General features: G+C 37.2%; 1 protein-coding gene across 3 annotated transcripts in view; it reads right to left on the reverse strand.

The window, feature by feature from the left end:
- The window catches only part of LRRC49 (leucine rich repeat containing 49), a 150,523-nt gene that overhangs the window by 111,361 nt on the left and 14,046 nt on the right, over positions 1 to 25,116 (reverse strand). For all 3 annotated transcript variants that reach the window (XM_041736103.1, XM_041736112.1, XM_041736130.1), the window contains 2 exons: positions 18,703 to 18,769; positions 9,873 to 10,016 (listed from right to left, as the gene is read on the reverse strand). In XM_041736103.1, the coding sequence (XP_041592037.1) occupies positions 9,873 to 10,016; positions 18,703 to 18,769 (211 nt within the window). The remainder of the gene's footprint in view (positions 1 to 9,872; positions 10,017 to 18,702; positions 18,770 to 25,116) is intronic.

Below are 25,116 nucleotides of genomic sequence, written 5' to 3' on the forward strand. Positions count from 1 at the left end.
CATTTCCATGCTAAACTTGGTATAATCTTTTTTAAAAAATATTTTTATTTTATTTGAGAGAGAGAGAGCACAAGCAGGTGGGGCGGCAGAGGAAAGGAAGAAGCTGACTCTCTTACTGAGCATGGAGCTCAAGACCCCGAGATCATGACCTGAGCTGAAAAGTCAGATGCTTAACTGACTAAGCCATGGAGGCACTCCATTGGTATAACCTTTTTAAATACATTTTGAACAGTACTTAACCTCAAAGCATGTAGTACCAACTGAAATGAGCATAGTATAAACAGTTACAACCAAGTTCACATAGATCTAGCAATGAAATAGCTAAGCCTATCCAATAGTGATTTTTAAAAGGCCATGCATTATAAAACATATCCAGATTTCAAAGTTGGTTAAATATGGAAAAATGTGCATCCTAAATTGGTAAAATATGGTAGTTCCACATCCATACACATCTTAATGCATCTGAAGAACTTCAAAAAGAAATCTTATAATCTTAAAAGCAATCAGAGAAAGAAAAAGAAGACCATGTACAAAAAAGACAGTAGACAGTTTAATGAAAATAATAGAGTTCAAAGACAACTAAATATGAGTTTCAAACACCTGGGAGAAAAATAACTGTCAATCAAGTCAGACCATCCATCATGAATAAGGGCAAAATAAACATATTATTAACATATATACACATTTATACACATATAAACACATTTATAAATATAAACTGAGATAATTTACTAACACCAGAATCATTTTAAAGGAAATTTTTCTAAATTATATCTTTTTGAAAGAGTGGTAAACCAAACAAGCATGTGGGTGAATCCAAATAAGCACTGACTAAAAACACCAACAATTAAAATATCTAGTTTTGGGAGTAAAAAGATAAAAAGAAAAGCCTAGGAAACAAAAACATATAAAATGGCATAGGGTTACTGGATTAAATGATTCTAGTTGGGGTTCTTATTTAAGAAGAGGGTAGGGACGCATATTAACTCTATAATTTAAGTCAAGTGTGTATTTTAAAATGTTAAGAGTAACCATCAAAGTGAATAAGAAAGAACAGAGAAAACTCCATCAACCCTCAATAAGGTACACATGCACATGTGCACACATACACACACATGCCTGGGAAATGCAAGACAAATAGCATGAAATAATAGCAAAGTGGTGTATTTATCAGTAATCACAATTAGCCTATTAGTATAATAAGCTAAAGGCTCTATTCAGAAGAAAGATTTTCATATCATAAATTTAATAAGTTGTGCACTCTTTATAAGAAAAAGGTTGAAAATAAAAGAATATGTAATATGACTCACTGAGAACTTAGCATCACTTCTGCTGCTACTCCTGCCAACCATAATCTGAATCTAATCATGAGGACGCATCATTAGACAAGCCTAAACTGAGGGAAATTCTACAAAATAATAAACTACTATTCTTCAAAAATGTCAATGTCATGACATAGAAAGAACGATGCAAGTACTCCTGCAGATTAAGGGAGACTAGGGAGACTTAACTATGGAACGCAATGCATGATCTTGGATTTTCTTTTGCTGTATATAAAGGACGCTAGTGACAAGAAAACGTGAATGGGATCTACAGATCAGACGATAGTATTCTATCACTGTTAATTTCCTGATTTTGATTACTGTAATGTGGTTATATAAGAGGATTCTTGTTTTCAGAAAATACACTCCGAAGTATGTGGACATCAAGAGGCGTCATGCCTGCACCTTACTCTTAAATGGTTCAGAAAAAAAGAGAGAGACTTTTAGATAAGAAGAAAGGACAGACACAATAATCAAAAGAGAGGATAAAGCAGGGTGCCTGGGTGGCTCAGTCAGTTTAGCGTCTGCCTTCAGCTTGGGTAAAGATCCCCGAATCCTGGAATCAAGTCCCCTGCAGCAGGGAGTCTGCTTCTCCCTCTGCCCCTCCCACACATCTGTGCACTCTCACTCTCTCAGATAAATAAATTCTTTTTTTAAAAAAAAAAGAGGGATCCCTGGGTGGCGCAGTGGTTTGGCGCTTGCCTTTGGCCCAGGGCGCGATCCTGGAGACCCGGGATCGAATCCCACATCAGGCTCCCGGTGCATGGAGCCTGCTTCTCCCTCTGCCTATGTCTCTGCCTCTCTCTCTCTCTCTCTCTGTTACTATCATAAATAAATTAAAAAATAAATAAATAAATAAATAAAAAAGAGAGAGAGAGAGGATAAAGCAAACATTTAAGCAATCCTTATACTACTTTTGCATCCTTTTCTGAAATTATGCCAAAATTTTAAAAAAGGGTTAAGGAATAATAAAGATCTGCCAGGAAAAAAATAACCAAAAGAAAGCTGGTATTAACGTTAGACTAAATAAGTGTTACGGCAAAAAAGTATGATTAACTTCCTTACCTATACTACAGTTAGAACAGTGCCTGGCAGATAGCCCATGTTTATAATAGACTTGTTCAGTGAAGGAGTCCGTAATAAAGACAGTTAATACACAATGATAAAAGGAACAATTTACCAGGAAGATACATCAGTTTTAGGCTTATGGGCACCTAGAACCAGCTTCAAACACTGACCACATACTAGGGAAACATACTAATAGTGTGTATTGACTGTAAAGGTTGACCGCATACTCGGCAATACAGTGAACCTCAACAAACTTCACAGAACAGATTACATATAATCCACACTTACTGGCCACAAAGCAACTAAATTAGAAAAGAATGACCAGAAAAAGAATAATTAATTCTTACGTAACAAAAATTTTCAATACACTTCTAAATAGCACATGGACCAAAGAAGAAATCATAATGGAACTTAGAAAATATTTAGAAAAAAATACTAAATTTCAAAACTTGTGGGAAGAAGCTGAAGTGGTTCTTAGATGGAAATTTACAGCCTTAAGTGCTTATATTAGAAACTAAAAAGGACTGAAAACTAATGTATCAAATATCCAACACAAAACTTTAGAAAGAAAAAGCAAATAGAGAAAATACGAGAGCTAGGAACAAAAATCAATAATACAATTTTTTAAAAGCTATAAGAGAAGTTCAGACAAAGCTAAAATCCAGTTCTTTGAAATTACTAGTAAAATAAACAAACCTCAGGCAATACTAATCAAGAAATAAGAAAGTATAAATAAGCATTATGAAAAGAGACAACAGGGACATGACTACAGAGAAAGCAGCTTAGAAAAAAATGAATTTAGACAAAAGGAAACTATAACATATCAAAACTGATACTCACTATTATTACTGAGCCAGTAGTTTAAAACTACCCAAACTATTATACTGACAAGTTCCTCCAAGTATACAAGGAGCAGATCATCTTTAATCTCATATAAAATGAGATTTATACCAAATAGGAAACCAAAATAGGGAATCAAAGAGTATTAAAATAGGAAGCATTCATCAAGGCAACCAAAATAGGGAATCAAAGAGTATTAAAATAGGAAGCATTCATTAAGGCACATGAGGCCAGTATGACCTTGATATCAGAAAAAAACAAGAGAGAAATTATAAACAAAACTTATTAACATAGATTAAATATTGTGAATATTAATAAACAAAATCCAGAAATGTATATGAAATATAGCCCATAAAATACATAATGACCAAAAATGCTAGGATGACTTACCATTACAAAAATCTTATAATTTCCAAAATCAATAGATTAAAGAAAAAAATAATCCATATGACCAATCTAAGAGCTGTAGAAGAATCATCTAATAAAATGCAACAATCATTCATAATATAAGCCTAAACAAACTAAAAATAAAAGATAATTTCTTCAGACTGATAAATGGCATTTAGCAAACATAGCTAATGATATATTTCCTTTAAAATCAAGAATAAGGCAAGGATGCTCACTTTTGCTTCTTTATTCAACTTTGTACTAGAGGTGTGGTCAAATTGGAAGCTCAGTCTAGCTCAAACAAAAAGAAATAAAACATATAATGATTAAGGAAAAACTATAATTGTTCACAAAAAATTAAAACTATCTAAATAGAAAGTCTAAGGTAACCTACAGATATATAATTAGAATTATTAAGTGTCAGAGCATGGTTGCTAAATATAAGAATAATGAGCCAAAATCAACTGTGGTTCCACGTACTAGTAATAATAGTAAGAAATCTATTTCTGATCAAAATAATATACAATAGCAAAAAAAGTATAAAATAACTGGGAAGAAATCTAACAAAAAACAAACAAGCTATCTATGGAGAAGAATAAAAATCATTAAATGTGACATATGAATTGAAAGATATGCTATATTCATATTATGCCTTCATACTAATATGCCATGTTCATATTATGATATTAAAGGTTCAATATCAAAAATGTCAATTGTCTCCAAATCCTAAAATACTCCAATCAAACAGACCAGTAGGGTTATTCATGAAATTTGACATGCTATTTCTAGAATGAATATAGAAAAAGAAAAAAAGATAACATGAGGGCAGCCCAGGTGGCTCAGTGGTTTAGCGCCGCTGTCAGCCCAGGGCCTGATCCTGGAGACCTGGGATCGAGTCCCACATCGGTCTCCCTGCATGGAGCCTGCTTCTCCCTCTGCCTGTGTCTCTGCCTCTCTCTCTCTCTCTCTCTCTCTCTCTATCTCTCATGAGTAAATAAAATCTTAAAAAAAAAAAAAAGATAACTTTCTTTTAAATAAGGAAGAATGGAAGGCTAGGATAGAAAGCAAAGGGAAGAAGAAGAAAGATTGGGGACCTCATGCTATTAGTTCTCAGGACATGATAGAGATTACAGTTATTAAGATAGTGCTATAAAGGAACATAGATAAGGATCAATTGAACAGACCAGAGAGGCCAGGCACCCATGCATATGTGGACATTTAATTTGCTAGAGGGAGATAATGCCAAGGGGAGAAGGAAGGACAGAAAGAGTCTACCTTTCAACATACGGTGCTGGGACAATTAGCAATCCATATGAGAAAAAAAGAAAACAAAACTGGATTTCAATTTCATACTACAAGCAAAAATCAATTCCAAATAGTAAAACATGTGAAGAGCAACTTCAAAACTTTTGTTAGACAAAACAGAAAAATATCTTTATATCCTCAACCTTTAAGGATTTTTCAAACAAACAAAAACCTCCAGAAACAGTAAAGAAAACTATTGATGATTTTTACTTCTGTTCCTCAAGCAGAAGCAAAAGAAATACCACTAATCAAAAGGAAAAAGAAAAAAAAATCCTGTCATTACAATGGGCAAAAGATAAAACTATTCACAGAAGAAGCAATTGCAATTATCACAAAAGAGAAAGATGAAAGGCATTCAACCTCACTGGAAATTCAAATTAAAATCCCAATGCAATATAATTTCATAGTTAAAAGATGGGCAAAAATAAAAGGTCTGACAATATCAAGTATTAATAAAGACGTGAAGTTAAAGGAACTCCCAGGTAATGCTGATAGAAATGTAATTTGGTTGTACCAAAGTTTTGTATCAAGTTTTAGAAAGCAAGGGTAGATATAGCAAGAAGAGCAAGGGTAGGTATAGCTTCACGAAATCCTTCCTTCTATTATTTGTAATGTACCCATATAAATATTTAATAACTGCGTATTTAAGAACTAGATTTTAACGGAAATTTTATTTATTATCATAGATTATCATAGATTATGGTCTGAAAGCCACTGTCCTAGAGAAACTGTTATACATATTCACCAAAAGACATGCACAAAAATGTTATTTGTGACACTTCTCAACAATAAAAAATTGGAAACAATACTACTGTCCATAAGTAGAAGGAATAGTTAATTACAATTATACAATGGAATGTTATATAACACTGAAAATTAGTGAACCAGAGCTACAGATAACAACACAGATAAATCTCAAAGCATGCTAATAAAAACAACTTACAGAAAATATGTATATGATGATACCATTCATAGAACATTTAAAAGCATGCCAAACAATTACTTGATATTGTTTAAGGAGGGACACATACATACATGGAAAAGGAAACAGACAGCCATGGGAATAAACACCATACTCAGATTTGTGCTTACATCTGCAAAGGAGGGAGGAAATGTGATGGGGGAGGGTTACACATTAGGCCTTAACTATATTTGAAGGGTTTTTATTTATTAAGTTGATTGGTAGATACACAGATGTGTGTAGTAATATTATTTCCCATTCTTTTCAGAATGCCTGAAATGTTTCACAGTTGTTTAAAAGGGAAAGCTACCATACAAACAAAAAGGATGTTTGGTCTGAAATTTATAAAATCTCCCAGAAAAATATCAGTGACTTTAAACTACAATAAACAAACACAAACTTTTCTACATCAAAAACATCAGAGAATTTTTTTAATAAGATTTTATTTATTGATTTGAGAGAGAGAGAGAGAATGAGAGAGCAAAGAAGGGGAAGGGGCAGAGCGAGAGGGATAAGCAGGCTCCTGGCTGACCAGGGAGCCTGACGTAGGGCTCAATCGGACCGGACCCAGGATCATGACCTGAGCTGAAGGCAGACGTCTAACCAACTAAGCCACCCAGGCACCCCAAAAACTTCAGAGAAATTTTCTGATAAGACAGTGAAGTAGGTAACGCATTTGTTTCATCTCTCCTACAAGATTCAATGGGTGAAGCAATAAAAACAAACAAAATGAGCAAATTGATGGAAATGCTAAAAACAAGAGAGTCATCATTAAGAGATCTACATTTTTGATGAATTTCAGGAAACTGAAAAGCAGATAGGATCTTATTAGTGATAAGCCCAGAGAAAACCCCGGCTCTAAAAACAAGAGAGTCATCATTAAGAGATCTACATTTTTGATGAATTTCAGGAAACTGAAAAGCAGATAGGATCTTATTAGTGATAAGCCCAGAGAAAACCCCGGCTCAGAACTGGCAAGAGACACACTGTACCACAGCCATAGCAATCCTCTCTGACAAAATGCCATTTTACTCTGTGCTCAGAAACAGTACATGCAGACAGTAGGTGTGGACAGTGGTTAACTGTGGCTAATCAAGTAGATGTATAATCAAAGGTCTATCTACTCAACAGCTATTCCCAGAGCGGCAACAAACCCATCTCTCCCTCACCCCCACCCCTGCCATGCATGCGCACAGGCAATGTACAGAGCACCTGGATGAAGAAACCCTCTGCTGGAGTCTCAGGATCTGTTTTCTAAACAAAACACAGTATCTGTCAAGGAAGGATGGAGAGTATGGGTGTTTTGTCCATGGAGACAGTTAATAGCTGCTACATTAGCACCAGAGGCAGAAAGGAATGGCAGTTGCACCCAGCACAGAAGATAGTAAAGTCCTTCTATCCCCACAAAGAGTTAGTCCTTTTATTTAGGCAATTACAAAGCAAGCATCCCTTTTCCTTTCCACTCACTCTAAAGGGAAACCTGCCAATGTGTGGGATTCGACAACTTACACAAATTCAGTGATCATTTTAGGGAGAGAGCTTAGAGTTAAAAAGACCTCTTCAGCTGAGGAGACCCAGCCAGTACTTAGCACAGCCCTCCATTTAAGGATTACCAGCCCTCAGGAAAATCAAAACCATGAAAGAAAAAAAAAAAAAAGCAAAAGAATTGTGTGATAACTGATCCTAGAGAAGAGAAGAGATGTTGAGGGAAAGAAAAATGAATCCTTAGATTTAAAAGTCTCTTGGCTGTTTTAGGAAAGGATGCTTTGAAAAAGAAACAAAGAAAAGTTGGATCCAGTCTTATATATTCTTCTATGTACATTTACAATTTCCTATAAATTAATATGCATGCTTATTATCATGAGGATAACATATGCATCATACTTATTAAATCTTTTTACCTTTTGGAAGTTAATACAATTTCCTTTCTCATAGGTGTTGGCAGCTGCCTAAGCTATAACAGTAATGATCAGATATACTCACTGGGAAATTCAGTAAGCAATTTCCTGGATACACATTATGTACTTTTCAAATGAAAGAATGTAAACAGGAATATGCAAAAGTCAATAGATTTCTGTGCCTCACTCTACCAAAGCTTTTTGGACCTTTTTTTTTAAAGATTTTATTTATTTATTCATGAGAGACACAACAGAGAGAGAGGCAGAGACACAGGCAGAGGGAGAAGCAGGTTCCATGCAGGGAGCCCAATGTGGGACTCGATTCCAGGACCCTGGGATCACAAGCTGAGCTGAAGCCAGACGCTCAACCACTAAGCCATCCAGCTGTCCCTGGCTTCTTGGATTCTTACCACAGCCAGTATCCTGAGGACAGATCAAGTCCGGCTAGCCTGAGCAGTTCCTAGACACTCAGTGATATAACAGATTAATTCAATCTGGATGTCTTTTAAAATAAACAAACTATTTCCAACTTTTAAATCCAATCTGGGGAAGGCCTGACAGAATTTAGGGGCTCTGGAATGAATCCAGGTCTTGGAAAAGATTCTGAAATTATCCCAACCTCTTAGAAGATGTGAGCATTACCGAGCTCTGATTTTCTGGGAAAACTTTAAAATGAAACCAAACTGAACAATGAGGAAATTAATGTCTAAAAAAAGTTAAAAGTTAGATTGTGCCTTTAAAAGTACTTGACTTATATCCAGAGAGAACCTAGTATTTTCTATTGCATTTAAAGAAAGGAAGCTTGTGGGATCCCTGGGTGGCGCAGCGGTAGGTGCCTGCCTTTGGCCCAGGGCGCAATCCTGGAGACCCAGGATCAAATCCCACATCGGGCTCCCGGTGCATGGAGCCTGCTTCTCCCTCTGCCTGTGTCTCTGCCTCTCTCTCTCTGTGACTATCATAAATAAAAATTAAAAAAAAAAAAAAAAAAGAAAGGAAGCTTGTTTAAAAAAACAAATGTTCTAATAAACCGTTAGAAATCTTCTTGGACTGTATTCCATCATACAGCCCAAAGTCCTATTTCTAGTGCTCCTCACATGTGCACAAGTACAAAATACCTGAGCATCAGGCTGTTATTTCATTGCTGAACTTGAATAAAACTATAAATCCAACAAAGTTCATCCTCAAGTACTCCAGAGCTGCCTTTCTGTGTGTGTGCACCCACAGTGCTTTTTTCCTTCTGCTCACATGCCAGTTCTTGAGCACCTTTATGTCTTTCTCCAGATTCAACAAGCTACGCAGGATCCAAGAAATAATGTAGTGCAAGGCCCTCACATTAAGAGAAAAGTGAACTGAGGCATATAGAGTTAATGATTTAGTCAAGGTCACCCTGCTAATGAGAGATGACGCTGTGACAAGAATGAGATCTCTGATGCCCTATACAATGCTTTTTCCACTATACCAGCCTGCCTCTTGAAACACTGCAAAGGATATGATATTTATGCATGTCTACACAGCCTTCAGCCTCTCCTTTCTGTGCCTCTTCCCTCCTGGTGCAACAACTTATTAACTTTAAGTCCCCAATAACCTTCTTTCTTATTAAATTCTATTCCCATGATAGAACAGGGAAGCATTCAGTACTTATTTATATTAGCTAATTCATTTATTGATACTTCTGTTTCTAATTTTACATTTATCTTTTAAAATGAAAACACCTAACACTTCCCTTATCAAAATATAAAGCTTAACAATTTTATTCACAATTAAATTCAGAAAAGAACTAAATTACCAGGTAGCCCAGGTGGCTCGACAGTTTAGCGCCACCTTCGGCCTGGGGTCTAGTCCTGGGAGCCGGGGATCAAGTCCTGCATCGGGCTTCCTGCATGGAGCCTGCTTCTCCCTCTGCCTGTGTCTCTGCCTCTCTCTCCCTCTCTCTCTCTCTGTGTCTCTCATGAATAAATAAATAAAATCTTAAAAAAAAAAAACTAAATTACCATAGATCTTACTTTCAATAAGGAAATGCCATAACATTTATTTCACCTACTTAGAAGGCAGAAATCACATATTGATTCCATTTTAATACTCACTACTCACCACAAAAGTAATTTGATTGTGTCGCAGGTTAAGTTCAGTTAGTGAATCCAGCCCATTAAGATTATCCACATGACTTAAAAGGTTCCTAGCAAGATTTAAAACTCTCAAATCACACAGATGACTGACATTTTCAATTTTGGTAATCTGTTAAAAAATGAGAAAGGGATGATTAGCAGGCATAAATCACAGATATGCACATTATAAAAGCCCTAAAAATAAAATAGTCACTGAATCAGTGACAGGTTTACATGAAGATACTTAAAAACGTATTTCCAATTTCCTCTGTTGTAAATAAAAAGAAGTCATTTAACTTGCGAAGATTAGCTAAAGGAATGTATTTTATAACTTCACCATAGTAAATATTTGAAGTAAACTTTATCAAATAATCAACAACTCATCTTTGGGGCATCTCTAATTGCCCAATACTGTGCCAGGTCCAGATAAAGGTGACAAGAACTATACATACTACTTGCCAAATAAAAACTTATTGTGATTCACGGCAGAAGCTCACAACGTTTTAACCAAGCAAGATAGCCCCCTGAGAGAAAAAGCAAGGAAACGGAACACTATCACACCACCCTTGTTCGTTCCATTTACACTGTAGGATCCTGAAAACCATCAAGAATCTAAATGGAAAAGATACAAGGAACTAGGATCCCGAGTGGAGAGTGAGGGTGGATATTCTTTATTAGTGGAAGTGCTTACGAGAGGAGACCAATAACGTTTAGACAGAGTGCAATATGGTGGACATTAAGTGTCAGAACAAGAGGAACGGCATAGTGGAATAGGCACATACACACAAGCTCTGACCTATGGCAGAGGAGCTCTGAGTTTCACAGTACAGAAAAGCTACACCCATGAAGTGATGAGAGCACAATAGGATTTTAAGCCTCACTAGTGTAACAGAGCGAGCAACAGCATGATGGTTCTCTACGACACATAAGTAGGGGTCCTTGCGGGGGAATTCATCAATTAACTACTTAAGTTAACAATAAGTCAAACATATAGTACTTTTCTTCCAAATATTAAAATAAATGTTTCCATACTTGCTAGAGATTTGCTCATCTGTACTGTCATCCCAGTATTATTTGAAAATTTTTATTTAACACTTCAATGGAGATGTTGGCTAAAAAGAACTTTTTCTTAGATTTATAATTCAGTTTGTATGTTGTTATTGGACTTTCTCTTACATTCAAGAAATACCATCCAGATTCCACCTAGGTTCAAAGGGGAAACCTATGTTTATTATAAAGTCAGTAACATAGAAAGATGACATTTGACTGTGCTTTAAAATTTGTCCTAATACTTTTGATCTAACTAATGTAAAATGAAAATAAATAAAAATTGTAAAAGAAGAAACAGTGAATTGTACAGTGAGACATGGACAAAAGCATTTCAAAAACAAGTAAGTGATAGAATTTAAAATGCATGGAATCAGTGAAAAGCAAAATAGACACTGTGGAAAATCAATAATGTCATCTATAAGTTTGAGAAATTCCCCTAAAATACTAAGGAAAAATGGAGCTACAAAGAATAAAAGCTAAGATGGGAATATGGAAGACAAACAATATAGAAGTAATCAACATGAAAGGGAAAGCAATATTCAAATATATAAAATGTTCTTGAGCATAGGAAAGATATAAACACATAGAATGAAGGGCCACAATTGTTATATGAAATGTATAAGGTGTCTTCTCCCTTCTGCTACTGATCCTGGGGCATTTCTTTCAGAAAACTACCTTTCTCTACTTTCTTGGTCCTGGTGAGACTGATCATTAGAATCAGTCTAGATTCTAGACTGATCATCTAGAATCAGTGTGCATTGCAGAGTTATTTCTTACGCAGTTTGGTAACTCTGAAAAGGAAACATTATTAATTCTAAAACAGAGGTATCAAGAGGTATTTTTTTAAAACTCACCGGGGATATTATTTGGATTCTTGGTTTGCAATCAGGCCAGAATTGTGTCAACATCTCTGATGGAGCCTATTGTATTACACATTGCAGCCATGGACAAGGTTACGAGAGGTTAAATGATAAAAATTTCAAGCAAAAGGTGGTGTAGGGTGAGGGTACAGTTCTCCATTAGTTAATAAACTTCACACCAAGAAGAAATGATGGAAATGTCAGAAAGCCCAATAATGGGTCCTACTAGTCAGAGAGGGAGGGTCTCCCATAGACTGCAGGGCTTCGTAATATATCTAGGAAGGCTGGATACTCCAGTCTCATCTTTATGTATAAAAGTGACCCAAACTGCTCTGTCTGGATAAGGACAACCTTCTGACTCAGCAATGCTGAAAGAGCAAATGTCTGCTTTCAGCCAAGCAGTCACAAAAAGGGCAAGCTCTCCCCAAAGGAAAGATGGCCTTGAAAGAACAGATTCCTCCTGAAGCACATTTGTGTCCACATTAAAGTAACCTTTTATCCAGAGAACAAATTTAGAAAGACCAAAAAAAATCTACATCAGAAATTGAGAGCCATATGTTAGCAAATTGAATTTAAATGACAGATAGATAGATAGATAGACAGACAGATAGATAAAATTTCACATAAAGAAAAGAAATTGAGAGCCAGGGACACCTGGGTGGCTCAGCAGTTACGTGTCTGCCTTCAGCTTGGGGCGTGATCCCGCGGTCCCAGAGTTGAATCCCACGTCAGGCTCCCTGTGGGGAGCCTGCTTCTCCCTCTGCCTATGTCTCTGCCTCTCTCCCTCTGTGTCTCTCATGAATAAATAAATAAAATCTTAAAAAAAATACTTTTAGAAATTGAGAGCCAACCTCCCAGATTCCACTGTATTCTTTTTTGTTTTTTTAAGACCTCAGACCATTTTCACACCCATAAACCAGTTACATTTTATTTTACAATGTACACCAAGTATCATCTTTATTTCTAACAAAAGTAAACTCCAAAACCAAAAAATATTCACTTAATTTTCTTTTAGATTTTTTTAAAAGATTTTATTTATTCATGATAGACAGAGAGAGAGAGAGGCAGAGACACAGGCAGAGGGAGAAGCAGGCTCCACGCAGAGAGCCCGACACAGGACTCGATCCCAGGACTTGATCCCGGGACTCCAGGATCTCGATCCTGGGACTCCAGGATCACGCCCTGGGCCGAAGGCAGCGCTAAACTGCTGAGCCACCCAGGGATCCCCTTCTTTTAGATTTTAAACTACCCGATGCTTTTTTTAAGAACTGGACATTGTTTCATCTTGAATAGTTTATCTCCTGACTTTTTAGAAGCTTAAGGTCACCAAGGCTGTCTTTACTTTGAAATATTCGAAGTTTCTGCTTAGTGGATTTAGGTATTTTGAAACAAGACTTGGATTTTCATGTAAAACTTCCTTCTTGGGCAGCCTGGGTGGCTCAGCAGTTTAGCGCTGCCTTTGGCCCAGGGCGTAATCCTGGAGACCAGGGACCGAGTCCCATGTTGGGCTCCCTGCATGGAGCCTGCTTCTCCCTCTGCCTGTGTCTCTGCCTCTCTCTCTCTATCTATCTCTGTGCGTCTCTCTGAATAAATAAATAAAATATTTTTTAAAATAAAATAAATTAAAAAATGAAACTTCCTTCTTATAGTCATAGAGCCTTGAGAAATAATTTGTGTGGTGCAAATATTTATTCTCTATACATGGAATAAGTACATACACAGTGCAGAAATTATATGACATAATACAGGTCAACTAACAAGGAATAGAGCATTTTTCACCATCTTAACAGTTGGCAAATGATTCCTACACATTACATTTGGATCAAGTGATATGCTATTCATTTATCAGGATCCCTCAAAGATCTTGGGTAATACCCAATGAATTCTTACAGGTAGGGGAACCTGGGTGGCTCAGTTGGTTAAGTGTCCAACTCTTGATTTCAGCTCAGGTCATGATCTCAGGGTTGTGAGAGCGAACCCCACGTCAAGCTCCAGGCTGAGTGTGGAGTCTGCTTAAGACTTTCTCTTTTTCTCCTTCTGCCTCTGCCCTACCCCTCAACTTTTGCTTTAAAAATAAAATAGAATTGGGATCCCTGGGTGGCGCAGCGGTTTAGCGCCTGCCTTTGGCCCAGGGCGTGATCCTGGAGACCCGGGATCGAATCCCACATCGGGCTCCCGGTGCATGGAGCCTGCTTCTCCCTCTGCCTATGTCTCTGCCTGTCTCTCTCTCTCTGTGACTATCATAAAAAAAAAAAAAAATAGAATTAAATGAATCCTTAAAGGTATATTATAAGGTGAAAACTACATAAATATGTTTATCATATATACATTTTAAAATAAACTTTTAACCATAAAATACTGAAATTAGTTATGAATAGTTTTTTAAATAGTGGGCTACAAAAAATAAAAATAAAAATAAGTAAATAAAATAAAATAAAAACAGCAGGCTACAAGATAAAATAGCAATTCCTTGGTGTGGCATACAAAAGCCCTCTACATTATTCTGTAAGTTGGCAAATTGAACACCAATAAAAAATAAATTTATTATAAAAAAAAGCCCTCTACAATCAAGCCTCTACCTACTTCTTTCACCTAATTTCTCACTGTTCTTCAATACATGCTAAATTCTCAGGCAGTAAAAAATATCATGTTGTTTTTACCCTTAGTACTTTTGCATATGATATTCTTTTACGGACAGAACTCTTTAATTCTTCTTCCCCTTCCACCCCCACCCAATTGGATAACTTCTCCACTAGAGTGACACTAGGCAGCCTGCAGAGCTGGACAGTTCCCAGGCCACCAACATTCCTCCCATTCAGTGCACACACAGACAGACACACAGAGGGGCTGGGTGAGATTAGACACTAGTAGCTGTGGTCTTTCTAGATCTATCAAGGTTTTCATTTATTACATCAGCTTTTCACCAAAACGACTGGGGCTAGCAGCTGGTAGAAAGCCTACAGAGATCAGACTAGAGTTTGCACTTGACCAACTGCAGGTGGCAGTGACAGATCTTGTTCATCAACAGGCAGGAACTCATGAATCATCCCAGAATGTACACTTATACCACTTCATGAGAGGCTCTGCCTTCTGCATGAGTATGGAGCTCATGAGGCTGTTCATAAATAAATATGTTTCAAAGACAAAAATTTCAATAGAAAAGCAAAGGACTAAAATACAGCCAAGATGCCCTGAGGGAGGAGGGGGAACATAACAAATTAGATACAAAAATTCAGACAGACAGACATAGAGGCAGAAAAACTGACTAACCCAACAGAAATAAAGAGCCCAGATTATATAGTAATCAGGGAAAAGAAATAAAAACTACAAAGAGACACTACTTTATAACAATTTAACTGGCAAAAATTAGGAGGTATGACAATTCCAGAGCTTTGGGTTGTGGCCACTGCTGGGCTCTGGCTTCCTGTCGGAGGAGGGCAAGGTGGCTTGGACAGCAGCCCTGGCACTCCTTGCCCTGAGCCTGCCACTTTTCACCTCAGCTCCCTGATGCCACCACAGGCCAGCAAGTGACCCAGATGCAGGCCACCAAGTGTGTGGTGGTGGGAGACGGAGCTGCAGTTGCCTGATCAGTAAAACCAATGATTCCTTGGAGAATACATCCCCACTGTCTTTGACAACTACCCTGCCAATGTTATGGCTGATGGAAAACCAGTGAATCTGGGCTTATAGGATACAACTGGACAAGATTATGACAGATTATATATCCCTTATCCTATCCACAAACAGATGTCGTCTTAATTTGCTTTTCTCTTGTGAGTCCTGCATCATTTGAAAATGTTCAAGCATAGTGGTACCCAGAAGTGCGACACCACTGTTCCAACATCCCCATCACCCTGATGGGTACTAAACTTGATCTCAGGGACGACAAACACGTGATTGAGCAACTGAAGGAGAAGAAGCTGATTGCCATCACCTACCCATAGGGTTTGGCCATGCCTAAGGAGATCAGAACTGTTAAATATTTATCTGGAGTGCTTGGATCTCACACAGCAAGGCCTCAAGACACTGTTTGATGAAGGTATTCGAGGGTTCTCTGGCTTCTGCCAGCAAGAAGAGGAATAGAAAATGCCTGCTGCTGTAAATGTCTGGGCCCTTCTCCTGCACTGTCCATCTCAGAACTTTTGTTATACTTTGCTCAAAAATGGTGGAGCCTTCACACACAATGCCAAGTTTTTGTTTCCATAAAACCATTTTGAACCAGTCATTTTTAGTTTTTATCTGTTTAAACTGTAAGACTTAAGACTTTCACATTATATAAACTTTAGTCCTCAAATGGTAAGCTTTCTTAAAGTCTTATTTTTCAAAAGCTCCTATTCTTGCTCAGCTTAAGAGCTGCCAAAGTAGATTGTGAACTAAGTTGCACTGTTCTGCTAAGAACACTAGGCACTAAACCATTCAAGACCTTTGATTTAAGAAGAGACTGCAGCGTCTCAGGTTTGGAAATGCAGATGCTTCCTAACTAGTTTCCGATAAGAAAGCACAGCCACCTTCACAAAATGTTGCCATCTAATATCCCAGTAATTTATTGGCCTGCATCCATTCCCTAACGCTAGATTTTATGTCATAATAGAATAAGTGGAAGGACTCAACAATTTGGATCAATCTTCTTGATTTTGTAGTGAGCTATTTTAAAGATTTATTTACTTATTTTAGGGAGTAGGGGAGGGACAGGGGGAAAAGAGAATCCCAACCATAATCTGCACTGAACATGGAGCCCCACTCAGGGCTCAATCTTACAAGCCTGAGATCATGGCCTGAGCCAAAACCAAGAGTTGGACACCCAACTCACTATCCCACTCCTGCACCCATGTAGTAGATTTAAAAAAAAAAAAAAATACACACACAGTGTATTTGCTTTTGCTGAGATTATGAAAAGACCTCTTACTCCCACATCCCCCTGATGAAGAATCTACTCTAGTGTGGGTGTACTGGGGTGGGGTGTGTGCAGCATATGGGAGGTGATCAAAGAATGAAGACAGTTATTTTGACAAAATATGGGGGTTAATTTACATTTCATTGTACACATCATAATTAAACTGAGTAAAACTGTCACAGGTAAAATTTTAAAAAGTTAATCTCTGTCAAATGCAGTAAATGATGAGGAAAGATCAGTATTATCCTGCTTTAAGCTTTTTCCTAGAGCTGCCATCCCTCCTGAAATTGGGCATTTAATTTATCTTTGAACTGGTCATTCCCACAGTTGCTAACTTGGTACTTTTCTTATAGAATCCCTTATTAATGAGCAACATGCCTCCGGCTCCCTGTTTTATAAAATCTCTGACAATGCATTAGAAATTTTTTTGTAGATTTGTAAAAGTACATTCCTGTTTCCTTATTACTTTACTCAAAACTAGTAAGTGCTTTCCTTAGTTTTCCAGTATACTAGCTATAAAAATGACATGTTGCTTGACAGTTTTTGAATTTTAGATATTCCTAAACTATGAACTTTCTTAAATCACTATCTTGCCAGATCACCAACACTGTACTTGGACTAGTGCTGACCCTTCCTCTTTGCCTCACCCCTCCTGGACACACACTTGCTGTTGCTCCGCCTAACCATGTTCCTTTGGGTCTATGAGGTTCTAGAAGCCTGTGCTCGTGCTAATGACATTCTATACAACTTACTCACTGGCAAGAATATAAGGTTGGACCTTTCAACTACTAAAACAACATTTTTTAAATTGATAGTTGTAGAATTATGGGGTGTTTTTACATTGATCTTTTGCTAATGCAATTAGCAGTATGTTCTGCATGTATGACTTAATAAATCCCTGAATCATAAAAAAAAAAAAAAAAAGAAGTATGACAATTCCAATGTTGAAAAGAATGTGAAGCAACTGGACTTATCCTGCATTACAGGTGAGAGTATAAACTGGTACAACCACTTTGGAAAACAATTTGACATAATCTTTTAAACTTAGACATTTAAATTAACCTCTGATCTATCAGTTTCACTCCTAGATGTATACCCTAGAATACATATGGTACATGGAAGAAACACATACAAGAATGTTCTTAGAAGCGCTATTCCTAAAAGGAAACAAACAAGCAAAAAAAAAAGGAAATAACACAAATGTCTACCAATAATAAACTGGAGAAAAAGTTTTCATATAATCAATCCATGAAACTTAAAACAGCAACAAAAAGGAGTAAACTACAGTTACTGAATCAAAATATATTCATCTCCGTCAGCTACTGTTGTATGCAAAAAGCAAACACTAGATGACAATACATCACAATACTACTAAACAAGGTATAATTCAGACATATATATGTGATATAACTAACTTTAAAAAAATCCACAAGGGGGGATCCCTGGGTGGCTCAGCAGTTTGGTGCCTGCCTTTGGCCCAGGGCTTGATCCTCAAGTCCCGGGATCGAGTCCCACATCGGGCTCCCTGCGTGGAGGCTGCTTCTCCCTCTGCCTGTATCTCTGCCCACCCCCCCCCGCCGTGTCTCTCATGAATGAATAAATAAATAAAATCTTTTTTTAAAAATCCACAAGTAAATAATAAATGTGAAATCTTGGATAGTGGTGGCCTCAGAATAAAGGAGGAATATCTAAGTAGAAGAAAATCATTAGTAATATTCTAGTTGTTGGGCTAGGGTTAGAAAATATGTATTTTGAAAATAATAAAAGACTAAATAAGAAACAGAATTGTCCTAACTATATGGATTCCAAAGGTTTTATAAGTTTCATCTGTCATTTGCTGCTAAGGAATTACCATATCTTAAATAAACAGGCTTAATACCTTAGAAATTTCAGTGAAGCAGTAAAATAACTCTTGAAATACTCAACACAAGTATCATTGTTAAAACCTTTAAAATCCCAAATTTCCTAGACTTCTTTTCAGAAAAGAAAGAAACAAAAGGGCTTTACAATACCTGATTTCCGTGAAGGTCCAAGACATCTAAGCTTTTGAGGTTCTCCAGGTTTGAAATTTTCTTGATTCTGAAAAATCAGAATTAAGAGTAGAAATATGGATGTATCACATTTATTGTAAATCAAAACACGCTAAGGTACTTTAATTTATTCTTTTAATTTTAATTTTACTCTATCTTTAGGTAAGTAGATACAGAAACAGTGATAGATCTATGTAAATATGTACATTTAGAGAGATTATATGTAATTTTACATATATATATATACATATATATATATATGACAAAAACATATTTCCCGTTGATTTAATTATAAAGTTAATTATGCCCACTGGGGGAAATGTCCCAAAGACAGCTTAAGACTCAGATCTTTAGAAAAAAGCAAGTCTACTTCTAATAACCTTAGGACAAGGCACAGTTCCCTTCAAAATATGGTCTAAACTCCTCACCTCGGTCCTCAAGGCCCTAACCTTCATGGCTCCTGAGTCCTTGTCCGGCCTTATCTCTTACCACAGCTCCTACCACAGGCTCTCTCCGCTCCCATCTTGGGGCTTTCTTGCTCTCTCTAATCTGACAAGTTCATTTCTGCCTTTGGGTGTTTACCTTTGTTGCTCCTTCTTCCTCAGTGTTCTTCAGTCAGAACTTCGCATGGTTCACTCCCCCTTCCTATCCTCCTCTCTCCTTCCCCAGCTTTAATTGACTTCATTGCACCTATCCTTGCCTAAAATTACATTATTTATGTGTTTACATTCTCATGACCTCCTTCCTCAAACCAAAACATGAGCTTCAAGAGGGCAGAAATTTCAACATATTCTCTACTCCATCCCCAGCACTTATTACAGGGGCTCGCAATGAGTAGGAACCCAATAACTATTTGTTTAATGAATAAATAAACATATATTAACTAAATGGATAAGTTTTATGTACAGGGATATTCATAACAGGATTATTTATCACAGAGACACATTAGACACCACTTAAATGTTTTCTACAAGAACTGCTCAGTTTGTGAATATTTGAAATTTTTTATTTGCCATCTTGTGAAAAGCTAAAATATTCCTATTAAGTTTTATTTTATTTTAATTTTTTAAAAGATTTTATTTTTTTGAGAGATAGAGAGTAAGTGAGTGAGAGAGAGCACAAGCAGGGGCAGAGACAGAGGGAGAAGGAGAAGCAGATTTCCTGCTGAGCAGGGAGCCAGACACAGAGCTCAATCCAGGGACTCCAGGACCATGACCTGAGTCAAAGACAAACACTTAATTGACTGAGCCACCCAGGCACCCCAATTGCTATAAATTTTAAAATACAGCATTTTATCTCTAAAATGCCCCTTATCGGGCAGCCCAGCCCGGGTGGCTCAGCGGTTTAGCGTTGCCTTCAGCCCAGGGCCTGATCCTGGAGACCCCGGATCGAGTCCCACGTCAGGCTCCCTGCATGGAGCCTGCCTCTCTCTCTCACGAATAAATAAAATCTATAATAAATAAATAAATAAATAAATAAATAAATAAATAAATAAAATGCCCCTTATCCTTTTTTACTATTTTTCATTTAAACTCAATTAACTAACATATAGTATATTATTAGTTGCAAAAGTAGAGCTCAGTGATTTATCAGTTGTATATAACACCCAGTCCTCATTCCATCACGTCTTCTTTAATGTCCATCACCCAGGTACCCCATCCCCCACCCACCTCCTCTCCAGTGTGACCCTCAGTTTCTTTCCTGTGATTAAGAGTCTCTTGTGGTTTGCCTCCCTCTCTGATTTCATCTTGTTTTATTTCTCTCTTCCATCCCCTATGTTCCTCCGTTTTCTTAAATTCTACATATGAGTGAAATCATATGTTGTCTTTCTCTGATGGCCTTATTTTGCTCAGCATAACACCTTCTAGTTCCATCCACAACATTGCAAGTGGCAAGATTTCTTTTTTAATGCCTGAGTAATATTCCATTGTTTATATATACCACCTCTTCTTTATACATTTATCTGTCGATGGATATCTGGACGCTTTCCAGAGTTTGGCTATTGTGGACATTGCTGTTATAAACATTGGGGTGCAGGTGCCTTCAGATCACTACATCTGTATCTTTGGGGTTATATACCTAGTAGTGCAATTGCTGGGTCGTAGGGTAGCTCTATTTTCAACTTTTTAAAGAACGCCCGTACTGTTTTCCAGAGTGGCTTTTCTAGCTGGCATTCCAAACAACAGTGTAAGAGGGTTCCCCTTTCTCCATGTCCTTGCCAACATCTGTCATTTCCTGATCTGTTAATTTTAGCCATTCTGATAGGTATCAGGTTTTGATTTGTATTCCCCTGATGCCAAATGATGCTGAGCATTAAAATGTCCCTTCTTAGATTCCTTAATGAATAGGGCCCATCCATTGTTTCCTCATTCCTATCTTTTCTGGCTACCTTACCTGTCTAACTGCCTCCAACTAGACAGTTCTAAAAAAACAAAACAAAAACTACTTCCCTCTTATTTTTTTCCTCTCCTACAGATCCTACTTTCTCCTGTTGCCATAATTTAGTAGAGGGAAGGGAGCAGTGGCAAAGAAAGGGTAGAAATGAAGTTCATGCAGTCCATCTTGATCATCACCTGCCTATCACTATTTCTGTTGCTATTGCTATGGCCTCAAAGAACCATTTCTACCTTCCTAAATGTTTCCAGAATCTGGATCATCCCTTGAAACTTCATTATATGCTGATCACTATGTAAACATAATGCCAATTTAAACTTTGAGAATTTCCATCTCCATGTGACCTCAGCCAAAGAACTCAGCTACATCATTGCCAAATTCAGAATTACATCACCACAACCAATTCAATCCAATTTGGTATATAAAAATATCTGTCATATACCCACTATGCCCCATCACAATGTGACAGCAGTTCTCTCCCTTCTCTCTCTCATTACTTCCCCATTTTGTCTTTTGTTCTTCCTATCTCTATTTTTCCTTAGTATTTTAAAAGAATTTCTCAACCTTATAGCTGACACTATCAGATAGGAAAACAGACAAAACTATCAACAAAGTTATTCTTCTGACTGCTTTGCTTTTGAAATACCTAAAACAATTGGAGGAAATTACAATAACCTAATAATATGGCTAGGACAGAGTGATGTTCTCCAGCAATCTGACTTCCCAGCTATTAGAGAAGCCTTTTATGCAACTCTTTGATCCTGCCAAGTCCACATTCCCTAAAATGGCAGTTCTCAAACTTCTGTGAGTATCAGAATCATCTGGAGGGCTTGCTAAAATATAGACTGCTGAGCTTCACCTCCAGAGTTTCTGGGACAGGGTCCAAACATTTGCCTCTCTAACATATTCCTGGGTGGTGCTGATGCTGCTGGGCCAGAGATCACATTTTGAGAAGTATTACCTTAAAATATAGATCTCCTTCATCAAATCTCAACTTTCCTCTCATATGAGTTTCATGAGGATGAACTCACCTACTTAGAAAATACTAAAGCATATTCCAAGGAAATAATAAAGGCAGACAAAGATTTATGGGTAAGGATATTTTTCACAGCATTATCATAGCAAAAACGAGGGATACAATGTAAATGTCTAACACGTGGAAAATATTAAGTGAATCCATCTATCTATGTATCTACAAATGTAAATGTCTAACAAGTGGAAAATATTAAGTGAATCCATCTATTTATGTATCTACAAATCTATATATTACACAGCTCTAAAAAATGTTTTCAAAAATGTTTCTCAAAGAACATTTGATATGAGAAGATATAAATAATTTAATATATTGAAATGAAAAAACATAGTATAAAAACTAATTTTGTAAACTGTGATATGTTAAGTATAGAATAAAGAGTGCTACTCAGTGTAGATAACCAATATTTGGAAATAAGGCAATAGAATGACTGACTGCATGTCCTCTCAATATCATATCAGAGCACTGTGAACAAGCCTATCTAAGGACCACCTGACTATTTACTACTGATGAGAGCCCAAACTCTTTAAAGTTATATGCTAACTTGTAGAAAACTGATTAAGATATAATGATGATTTTTGCCAGGTAGGAATGTAATTTATTTCTGTGTGTTAGAGAAATAACTCAGAGGGTTATAATCTTACTGCTTTGTAGGACATGAACCCATTTTATAACTTAATCATATTCTGACATTCTTTGCTTTTCATTGACTATATATCAGTTTCTCTTATCCTCCTTTTGAACCAGCTTTGTTATCTGACTGGTTCCCTCATGATTGAGTTAATTAAAACATTGGCCTATAATTACTATTTGTCTGAGAATTCTATTTTTAACATTTTGAAAACTACACACAAGGGACAGAGACTGTTTTGGCCTAAAGTTCTCAGATTTGGAGGATCAATGTATTCTGTTTCTGTGTTTATCAGAAACTCTGGGCAGTTTTAAGGTGGTCCAATCACAGAGCCCAGCCTGTGTCGTCAGCCTTCCCACAGAATTCTACCAGAGGCTCACATACCATTAAGCTATCCAGTAAAACACCACCTATATGCTGTGACTTCAGGCATTCTTTTAGCTTTGACACATGGTGGCTTCACTATTCTCACTGCAGATTTGGACTACCCAGGGAAATAGGGGAAAGAAATAGATTAAGTCATTCACTGTCAGTTAAACCCAGACCAATCAAACATCTTGGTGTCTTGTCTTCATGAATTACCTTTATCATAGATTCTTTCCCCCACCCCCAGCACCTGAAATGACCTAAAAAAAAAAATTCAATTCTAAAGAATTCAGAGGCAGATGAAGGTATCAGTTGACCAGGAGACCAATGCTCAGAATAGGTATTGACCTCATGAATTTGCAGAATTGTAGTCAGTTCCCAATACGACCCAAAGATGTTTTTTAAAGGAAGTTCACCCATTAAATGGACTGAAACTAGGAAAAGACAAGCCTTACCCATCACATCAGCAGCTACAGACCCCCAGGGGTACATCAGAGCCTATCTCTGCAAGCCATATTATGATACTGATGCCTGCATAAGGACCACACTACAGAAATACATATGAAGGCGAGGCTTTTCAGGTGTTAGAGACAAATCCTTAAGTGGAGACCTTCCAGGAATCAATAGGAAAGGAATATGGAATCCTGAGCCTGTTGAGTTTTGTATCTATAATCCTGGGTGACGAGACAAAAACGCATTGAAGTTCTACCCATTAGCCTGTGATCATGAAAGCATGAGAAGATCTCACAAGGATAAACAAGAACACAGAAAGTAGAAGAGTTAGATGGCAAGAACTTCAGTGGCACAGTGGTACAGAGGGGCTGGGGGTTCTTCGGTAGCAATGCTAACCTCACATACAGAATCTGAGCACAGACATTCTAGATTTTGGCCAGAAATCTTTGTTGGAGCTGCTTGTTTGCCCTGGATTTTAACAGCTGGTTCCACTGTCTTGGACTAAAAGATGGTGCAGTGCTTTGCAAAGAGGGAGAAACCATCCTGGACTGGCCCAGCAGGGGCAACAGTTCATCCAAGACAAACCTGGGGAGGCAGGGTGGCTGATGAGCTGCTCTCTCCTCCAGCAAGCATTCCTTAGCCAAATTTGCCTAAAGTTCACTAAAATCCTGCCTCAGGATAGATTTGCATCTTCAAGGCTCACATAGCTGACCAGAAAACATGAGGCAGATTTGCCTTGTTCTGATACTTCAGAAATATGCATTTTGGGAGAATGCAGAAAGTTGTCTTTCTGACTTTCTTTTTTACTCGAGAACACTAATGTTCTAAATTCCTTATAGCTGTTTTCTTTATGTGAAAAATGAAGTAAAACATAACCAAACACAAACAAAGCAGAAAGAGTAGAAAGAGGAAGTGACTTAATCAGATTAGTTTTATTTGACCAAGCTTAAGGATACAGAAAAGGGCATTAAATCCCTTAGACTTGGAGGAGCAAAGAGACCTCTGGAAAGGTAAGAAGGTCAGATAGACTGGTGTCTTCAAGCAACAAGTTATTTTTTAAAAAAAACTTAAAAGGTTATTTCTGAGAAGTCAGAGAAGCTGCAAGGGAGATGTAGGAAGAAAAGTCAGTTGAGAGATAATTTAAAACACTGGGATCCAGGAGCAGCTCTTAGATACTATGTTTAAAACTAGCAAAGGAGATTAAAAATGCCACTAGGAAAAAACTCCAGGACTGAAAGGAGGCCATAAAGTAATGGTGCTAAAAAACAAATGGAAGCTATGCAAACAAATCAAAAACTCCACAGACTAGAAACTAGTTAAGAAATCTCTGGGAGAGAGAACAGGGAGCACCTAAAGGGAATGCCTTAAATGTATGAAAAGTTGACTTCTTACTTTACTCCATAAACTACTCTGCTGGCATATTCCTACTGCATACAGTTTATACATATATAACCTGCAAAAGTCCCTTTACATCTCCATTTCTTCTTCTGTGAATAAGAGAGCTGATCTCTGAAGTCAG

The sequence above is a fragment of the Vulpes lagopus genome, chromosome 2, assembly GCF_018345385.1.
Source record: "Vulpes lagopus strain Blue_001 chromosome 2, ASM1834538v1, whole genome shotgun sequence".
Taxonomy (NCBI): domain Eukaryota; kingdom Metazoa; phylum Chordata; class Mammalia; order Carnivora; family Canidae; genus Vulpes; species Vulpes lagopus.